This window comes from Chenopodium album, chromosome 6, assembly GCF_948465745.1.
Source record: "Chenopodium album chromosome 6, dcCheAlbu1.1, whole genome shotgun sequence".
NCBI classification, from domain to species: domain Eukaryota; kingdom Viridiplantae; phylum Streptophyta; class Magnoliopsida; order Caryophyllales; family Amaranthaceae; genus Chenopodium; species Chenopodium album.
In genome coordinates, this window is record NC_137839.1 from 53,945,368 (window position 1) to 53,953,742 (window position 8,375).

General features: G+C 33.8%; 1 protein-coding gene across 2 annotated transcripts; it reads left to right on the forward strand.

The window, feature by feature from the left end:
- Positions 1–353: 353 nt before the first annotated feature.
- Positions 354–6,951, forward strand: LOC145634907 (glycolate oxidase 1-like). 2 transcript variants are annotated; one of them, XM_081686239.1, is made up of 12 exons: positions 354–715; positions 2,843–3,028; positions 3,249–3,373; positions 3,883–3,929; positions 4,024–4,101; positions 4,537–4,661; positions 4,810–4,876; positions 4,977–5,018; positions 5,113–5,182; positions 5,288–5,388; positions 6,120–6,224; positions 6,448–6,951. In XM_081686239.1, the coding sequence occupies exons 2-12, from the start codon at positions 2,892–2,894 to the stop codon at positions 6,631–6,633; spliced, it is 1,083 nt and encodes a 360-aa protein (XP_081542365.1). In that variant the 5' UTR covers positions 354–715; positions 2,843–2,891; the 3' UTR covers positions 6,634–6,951. The 2 variants fall into 2 exon arrangements, with proteins under 2 accessions (XP_081542365.1, XP_081542366.1); XM_081686240.1 differs by having other exon boundaries at positions 2,860–3,028.
- Positions 6,952–8,375: the final 1,424 nt, after the last annotated feature.

An 8,375-nucleotide genomic window follows, 5' to 3' on the forward strand; every position in this document is an offset into this window, starting at 1 on the left:
CTTTTATCCGCGTGTTTGATGATTTGATCCAAACACTGTATACATTGGCCACATTTAGTGTTGAAGGAGTTGCCTCAGCTTGACTTGGAATTCCATTTTTCTTGCTTTTTATGTAAGTAAAAAAGCAAAAAGGACGTCTGTCCATAAGTCCTCAAAAATAATCTCTTTTTTAACTGCTGACTGATGTAATGTCTTAATTGCTCAACTTTTATTTTACAGCCGTATTTTATTACTTTTTCTATTTTCTTTTTTAAAAATCTTTTACAATATTTAATATTTTCTTGTTTTCTCCCACCAACTATCTTACTTTAATATAATATTTTTAATATTCTTCCTTCTCCTCATTGTACTACTGTATTTTTTCACCAACCCTTTTTATTTATTTATTTTTTCATATTTTATGAATACTTTCTACTCTTGTTCCCAAAATTTCGGGCATGGAAAAAATGGAGAAATGACACAAATAATTAAATACATGGGAAATATTCAATAAAAATAAAATTCATTAATTCAGTAAGAAAAATAAGATTAACTGAATACGGCCTTATGCAGTGAAACGCGATTTGGTAATTTCACTAAAAAAATTTAGCCGCCATCATCTGATTCGTCGTACCACTGTAATGGCAGCTTCTTTGAATATAAAACAGAAGAAACCCCCAACTCTTTCTGCTGTTTAGCTTCAAGCACTCTCATTTTCTCTTGGACACTACTTCAGGTTAGTCACACCAACCCCTCTTATAATGTTTCTTTCTTTCAACTACTCTGTATTTTATTTTTTATTGTTTGTTAATTTTTATTTTTTTATTTTATTTATTTAGATATTTATTTTTTTTATCGTTTCTTAATTAATTCATCATGCATGATAATTAGCTTTAGCTAAGTAATAATTTCATTATCCGGCTGAAGTTATATTTTTTCTTGATGATCAATCAAACTTTAGATATATTATACAAATTTTGGGATTGGAGATTAAGTTACATAAATTAAGGGTTTGTTTGACATCGTTTTTTGTTTTCAGATTTCATTTACCAAAAATAAGAAAAATGCCTTTTGACTTTTCAAAATTATCATAATCTTAATGATTTAACTATTTTTTTATTCATTATTTGACATATATCATATGATTTTGAAAATAAAAAACGAAAAACCAAAAAACCACACGTAAAGGAACCCTAAACTTAGGGCGTGTTCGGCGCTAGCTTTTGAGTAGCTTTTAGGTAGTTTGGTCAAACCACTACTCAACAAAAAATGTGAGTGTTTGGCAAAGTAATAGTTCAAGTAGCTTTTAGTGGTGGATGTAGCTTTTATTAAAAGCTAGGATTATTAGCTTTTGAAATTAGAGGTAGCTTTTGAAGTAGCTTTTGAAAATTTAATGTATAATTTTAAAAAGGTTAATTTTTAAATTACCACCCAAAAATGTACCCATTTTCGAACTAACCACCCGTTTAATTTTTTTATTTTAAATTACCACCTCTTAAATTAAATAAATGCTCAGATTACCACCCATTTAAAAAATCCGGTGGCTTTTGTGTCTGTAGGCCCCACCTAACACTAAGTTTGACCCTTTTGCCTGATTTTTTCCCCGATTTTTCACTTTAAAAATGCTCTCTAAACTTTAATTCACATTTCCTTCACCAAATTCTAACAAATTTCAAAGAGGAAAATGTGAATTGAAGTTAAGAGAGCGTTTTTAAAGAGAAAAATCGAGGGAAAAAATCAGTCAAAAGGGTCAAATAAACGTTAGATCGGGTCCACAGACGGAAAATCCACCGGATTTTTGAAATGGGTGGTAATCTGAGCATTTATTTAATTTAAGGGGTGGTAATTTAAAATAAAAAGTTAAACGGGTGGGTAGTTCGAAAATGGTTACATTTTTTGGTGGTAATTTAAAAATTTTCCTTACTTTTAAAAATAAAATATTGATTCTTAAATGTGACAGCTAGTCAACCACTACTTTACCTAACAATCATGCCTAAATTAATTTTTTTTTTTTTCACAGCTAACAGCTTGTTGACAGCTAATAGCTATCTCTACAGCTCACAGCTATCTCCACAGCTACAGCTAACTTCACAGCTATATTTTGCCGAAAATGCCCTTAGTGGTTTTATTCCCTATTAAATGTTTTGAAAATCACATATCTGAAGCACTAAAAAACAGAGGGAGTTTAAACTATTATGATTTTCCATGAGACTAGGAGGTTTAATGAAGAAGTCAGCCATATAGGAGTATAACACTGTCACCTAATGAAGTTAAATTAGTTCCTTTAGATGTTTAGCACTGTTGGAATTATTGTTGTTTGTGAGTGATCTCTCCGTGTGTATCGATGATCATTTCATCTTGTTAAGTGTTTCTTGGTAAGTTGGTAAGCAAAGTGGCTTATTGCAAAATTCTGAAGAACAGTTTGCATTCTATAGTCTGATGTGAAGGGACACACCTTTGAAATATCTCAAAAAACTTAATAGTGGCGGAAGAAACTCTTTACAAATTAGCAAACCAATTACTATCTACTATGATCACTAGTCACTACACAACTGCTGCATAAGCTGCTATAAGCACCTTCCGCGACTTAGTACTTCTGCTCACTCACATACTACTCTGGAAAGGACTATAAATATTTCCTTGGTCTGATCTGTAGTCTATCCGTTGTAGAAAGTTATAGAATGAAACTGCTTTTCAGAACAGAAAATCTATCTTTACCCCTTACACTAAAGGTTGGTACTGTATAGTTTAGGCGAGTCAAATCTTGGATGGAGCAACTCTTTGATAGCCAATAATAAATTTGAAAACGCTGCTGCTACTAAATTTTCAATTGGTATTGCTCTTAATTTTGAAAATGCTTCAGTGCTTTGACGTTTTCAGGGAAATCATACAGCAGAATCGTTAACAGCTTGATGGAGATAACAAATGTTTCTGAATATGATAAGCTGGCAAAAGAGAGACTGCCGAAGATGATATATGATTATTATGCATCAGGTGCTGAAGATGAATGGACTCTAGAAGAGAACATAAATGCATTTGCGAGGATTTTGTATGTGTTTCTCTATCATGTAGTGTCATAACCTTTATGGTCACTTGAATGTGCCAGGATATTTTAGTAACATTAGCAAATCATTATTATCAAACAACAATATAGAAGATAAAAGTGAGATCAGAAATATATTTTCTCATTCATCTTATAGTTTTTTACCTATTTCTATATCTATGGCTGACTTGCAATATAATTATTGATTACTCCCAACGAAATTCAGGTTCCGGCCTCGCATCCTCATAGATGTAAGTCATATAGACATTACAACAACTGTCTTGGGTTTCAAGATTCCCATGCCAATCATGATAGCTCCTTCAGCTATGCAAAAAATGGCTCACCCCGAAGGTAAAAATTCAAGTCCTTGATGTTATTTCTATTCTTGTTTTCAGGATAGTTGGTCAAAATTAACGCAAGGCTGGCAGACACCTGCAGTCATGTAGCCTATAGGTTATGGTGACATATGGATTTATGATCTGAATTTAGAAAAGCCTAATTAGCCTGATATTTCTTTTTACTTAAGCAGTACTGGATCAATGCTTTGAATCAAATGATGTAACTTGATGCTCTATCATATATAAAAATAGTTCTGAAGATGATAATGTAATTAATGGTATTCTGACTGTGTTTGGATCTAGGAGTTAGTTCTTGAGCTAATGATCATGAATACTCTAGTCTCATGAGCATAGATGATAAATAAGTTAATTCTTGGGTCATGAATATTTTAGTCTCATTAGCCATTTATTGATATAAGAGTGAAATCTTGAGCTAATGATCATGAATACACACTTTATATTATAATTTGAGAAACTGGTTTTGAAAATCCTCCTTTTTTTGAAGTGATCGTTTTCTTGCAGGAGAATTGGCAACAGCGAGGGCAGCATCTGCTGCTGGCACAATTATGGTTTGGACTCGCATTTCTTTCCCTTAACATTTTTCCTCTTTTTTCTGACTGTCAAACTCATTCTTTGATTTGCATGTGTGATTATTTGGTCCAGGCATTGTCAACATTAGCCACATCTAGCATTGAAGAAGTTGCCTCAACTGGACCAGGAATTCGATTTTTCCAGCTTTATGTGAGTATAATAAGTGCAAAACAAATTGTAAATTAATATATGCTTATTCAGTATCAAAGAATCTGTTTTCTGAATTTCGGGTTAAAGTCCTCTTAAATTGTAAGATTATGCCAAAGATTCATAATCTTAATATTCATTTTCTCATGTACATTGTGACAATCTGGACGAATGTCAGTATGTCATCAAAATCGTTCTCTTTTTCAACTGCTATCCCTGATGTAATGTCTTGTATTTTGTTTTATACAAATCACAGCATAACATAGATACAAACTTGTATCTCCAATTTTTGGTTCATGGTGAAGAATATATTTAGTGCAAAAATGCAAATAGTTTAAAGTCCTAATTTTCTTAGTCTGTATGTATAATTTGTCTTCTTTAAGCTTCTGCTAAACTGAAGTCAGGCTGATGATGATTGTATGTATCCATATAATCAAGGTGATGAAAGACAGAAGTATCGTGGTACAGCTTGTTGAACGAGCTGAGAAGGCTGGTTTTAAAGCTATTGTTCTCACAGTTGATACACCCAGGGTAGGTAGAAGGGAGGCAGATATTAAGAACAGGTAATTATATAATTTCAACTGTCTTTTGCTATACGTTCTTCAGTGAAAGGCGAAAGTTGTTGATGTTATATTGTGTTTAAGTTCACTTCTATGAAAAGTATGCATTAACATGTGAATATGATCTAACAGTTTTTAACATTCCTTGCAGATTTGCTCTCCCACAACACTTGACATTAAAGAACTTTGAGGGGCTGGATCTTGGTATGCTTAATCGGGTGAGTGAAAGTAATACATCAAAGCTGACTACTGGTAACCTTTCAAGAGATTGAAATTAACAGTCCCATTCTTTTTCTGGATTGAACTTGCAAATTGCAGACTGACAGTCCCATTCAAGTTGATCGGTCATTGAATTGGAAGGTAAAAAAACAAAGTAATTTAGCCTTTTGTTTGACTCTTTGCGGTGCAATTGTTTTGTTTGTGAATCTTTCCCGTGAATATATACCTTTTGCAGGATGTAAAGTGGCTTCAGACCATCACCAAGTTGCCAATTTTGCTGAAAGGAGTGCTAATTGCTGAGGATGGTAAGTAGTGTATTTGTAAAATGTGTAGTTCATAAGAGAAACATAATTTCTATTATATTGTGTTTGTGTGACCTTTATGTCAGAAAGTTTTATTCTTGTCTGCAGCAAGACTGGCAGTGCAAGCAGGTGCAGCAGGAATTATCGTCTCCAACCATGGAGCTCGACAACTTGATTTTGTTCCTGCAACCATCATGGCTTTGGAAGAGGTTGGTATTCAAATTTAACCTCCATACACTTGATACATCTGTATATTTGTAGATCTGGATTCTTTTCCCCTTTGCTTCCGATTTGGTAAAGCTCCTTTTGAGTTATGTAATAAGTTCTTGATAAGGATTATTCTGGTTATTGGACAAGATACCTTTATCAATAACCTACAACTAACCAATAAGCACTAGGGGCAAAAACCAATAAGCACTTAATGACATGCTTTTTCTGCATTCTTCTATTTCTGTATTTGTGGAGAGTGTATGCAGGGAAGATTTTCTACAATCGAGTGCAGGCATGTATTTCCACCTCAAAGCTCTCCAATTAAATTAATGTTATCTCTTATCGTTCCTACCAGCATAGAGACAAAGATGAACAAAAAATGAGCTGGTGGTGCTCAACTCTCTAATTTAAATAAATTTGCAAATTGAATGTTGTATGTATATTGACTGTGAAAGTTTAGCCAAATGAGTATGCATAACTAATACAACTAACCAAGCAACATGTCAAAACGTCTAATGCAACTGTCTAGCCAAGCAATGCAACCATCTACTCGCTAATTACAAAACAAGGCCATTAGTACGGTGTGACCATCATGTCTATTAATGTAACAGAAAATATTTGAAGCTCTGAATAAGGAAAGAATCGTAATTGTATTATAAATATACTTAAGAGTGCTTGATATACTAGTTCTAGCATACCTACATATGTTCCCCATTGTTGCATATGGCAGATTGTGAAAGCTGTGGAGTGTAGAATTCCTGTTTTCTTGGATGGTGGTGTTCGTCGTGGCACAGATGTTTTCAAAGCATTAGCACTTGGAGCTTCTGGAGTATTTGTAAGTAACTATGTTTGCTATATTCTTAGTGATCAAGTTTCCAGTAATTTGGATCTATAGTTAAATGTGTTGGCGTGTTGCAGACATACTAATTTTCAAATATATATTCCTGTTAATGAAACTAGCTTGTGAAACTAGTAACTGCACTTGTATTTTAACCACATAAAAGCCTACTAGTAATTATTCTCCGTATTCAGAAGTTTAAAGACTCTCTTGTTTCCAGATTGGAAGGCCTATAGTTTTTTCATTAGCAGTTGATGGAGAAGCTGGTGTGCGAAAAGTGCTTCAAATGCTTCGTGATGAGTATGAGCTCACCATGGCGCTAAGTGGGTGTCGTACAGTCAAGGAAATTTCTCGTAACCATGTCATGACAGGCACTGAAACTCAACAAATTTCCCTCAAGTTATAAGTCGTTTGAACTCTGAAGTTTAATCTGCATGTTTCATAAGATAGAGTTTCAGGGTCATGAATTCCATTCATGTGTATGTATAAGGATTTCTAGACCTTCTAGTTGTGTGGTTTTACGCTAAAGGTTACACTTAACTTGGAAATACTTAATTTGGAAATTAAGGTTGCACCTTGCACCTCAAAATAATGTAAGGAATATATTAAGCTACTCAGACTACAGCTACAAACTAGGCATGTCAGATATTTTAAGTTGGTTACAGATATTTTGGCTTTCTTACAGTAGCTTCTAGATTCTGTATTTAATGATGTATATATACTCCTCTTAGCTTGTAAAATAATTAAGTTATCCAATCATAATCAAAATTTTCCTCATTTTTTCTCATTTTTCCAAAATTAACATGGTATTAGAGCTGGAATTCTAGTTTTTCGTTTGATTTCTCCAATAATTCTTCATCAATTGCTTGAAGTTCTTGCTGATTTTTTGAATTTGACAATTCGAATTCTTTTGTTGAAGCTGAAATTTAAAGTAAATACTTGTTTGAATGAAGTAGAAGCTGATTTAGTTGATTTCTTCCAGAATTCTTCCAGTTTCATTCACTGTTACATTGAATTTCCTGAATTTGTTTATCAAATCTCTAAGTTCTTGGTTAAGCAATGGTTACTAAAACTACACAAACTTCTTCCGATCTACCTCTAAAGCAAAATCATGCTAGCATCTATTACATTCATCCTTCATATAGCAATTCTGCACAACTTGTTTCCTTCAAGTTCAATGGTGATGGTTTCAGTAGCTAGAAAGGGTCTATGTTGTTGACATTATCAACTAAGAACAAGGCAAGATTTGTCAATGGAACTTACTCTAGACCACATGATGAATCTATTGTTGAGTTCAAGGCTTGGAAGAGGTGCAATAATTTGGTTTGTTCATGGATTCTATTCAATTTGGATGAAAGTATTTGCTAGTATGTAGTATGGTGTTCTTGAGATCAGCAAGACAAATCTGGCTAGATCTAGATTAAAGGTTTGGTTACACTTCTTTGGCCCAAGTTTATGCTCTTGAGTAGAAGTAAGTCGAGGCTACTTAAAGTAGTTACTCAATTAGTTGCTGAATTTTTTACTGCAATATATTTTGTTTGGGATGCAATAGCTTAAGCATGTCCTCTGCCATACCGTACCAAGAGAATTTTTTGGAGACATCATCAAAAGTTGGTGATTCAGTTCATGATGAAATTGAATGATCAGTTTGCTACAGTAAGAGGAAATGTACTCATGATGTAGTCATTGCCTAAGGTGACATAAGTTTAAAGAATCTTTCCCGTGAATATATACCTTTTGCAGGATGTAGAGGGGCTTCAGACCATCACCAAGTTGCCAATTTTGCTGAATGGAGTACTGCTGAGGATGGTAAGTAGTGTATTTGTAAAATGTGTAGTTAATTAGAGAAACATGATTGCTATTATATCGTGTTTGTGTGACCTTTATGTCAGAAAGTTTTCTTGTCTGCATCGAGACTGGCAGTGCAAGCAGGTGCAGCAGGAATTATCGTCTCCAACCATGGAGCTCGACAACTTGATTTTGTTCCTACAACCATCATGGCTTTGGAAGAGGTTGGTATTCAAATTTAACCTCCATACACCTGATACATCTGTATATTTGAGCTTCCGATTTGGTAAAGCTCCTTTTGAGTTTTGTAATGAGTTCTTGATAAAGATTATTCTGGTTATTGGACAAGATACCTTTATC

Coding starts and splice junctions, on each gene's coding strand:
- LOC145634907 (XM_081686239.1), top strand. CDS start 2,892: ATGGAGATAACAAATGTTTCTGAATATGATAAGCTGGCAAAAGAGAGA. Junction 3,029..3,248: donor AATGCATTTGCGAGGATTTT/GTATGTGTTTCT, acceptor AACGAAATTCAG/GTTCCGGCCTCGCATCCTCA. Junction 3,930..4,023: donor CTGCTGCTGGCACAATTATG/GTTTGGACTCGC, acceptor TATTTGGTCCAG/GCATTGTCAACATTAGCCAC.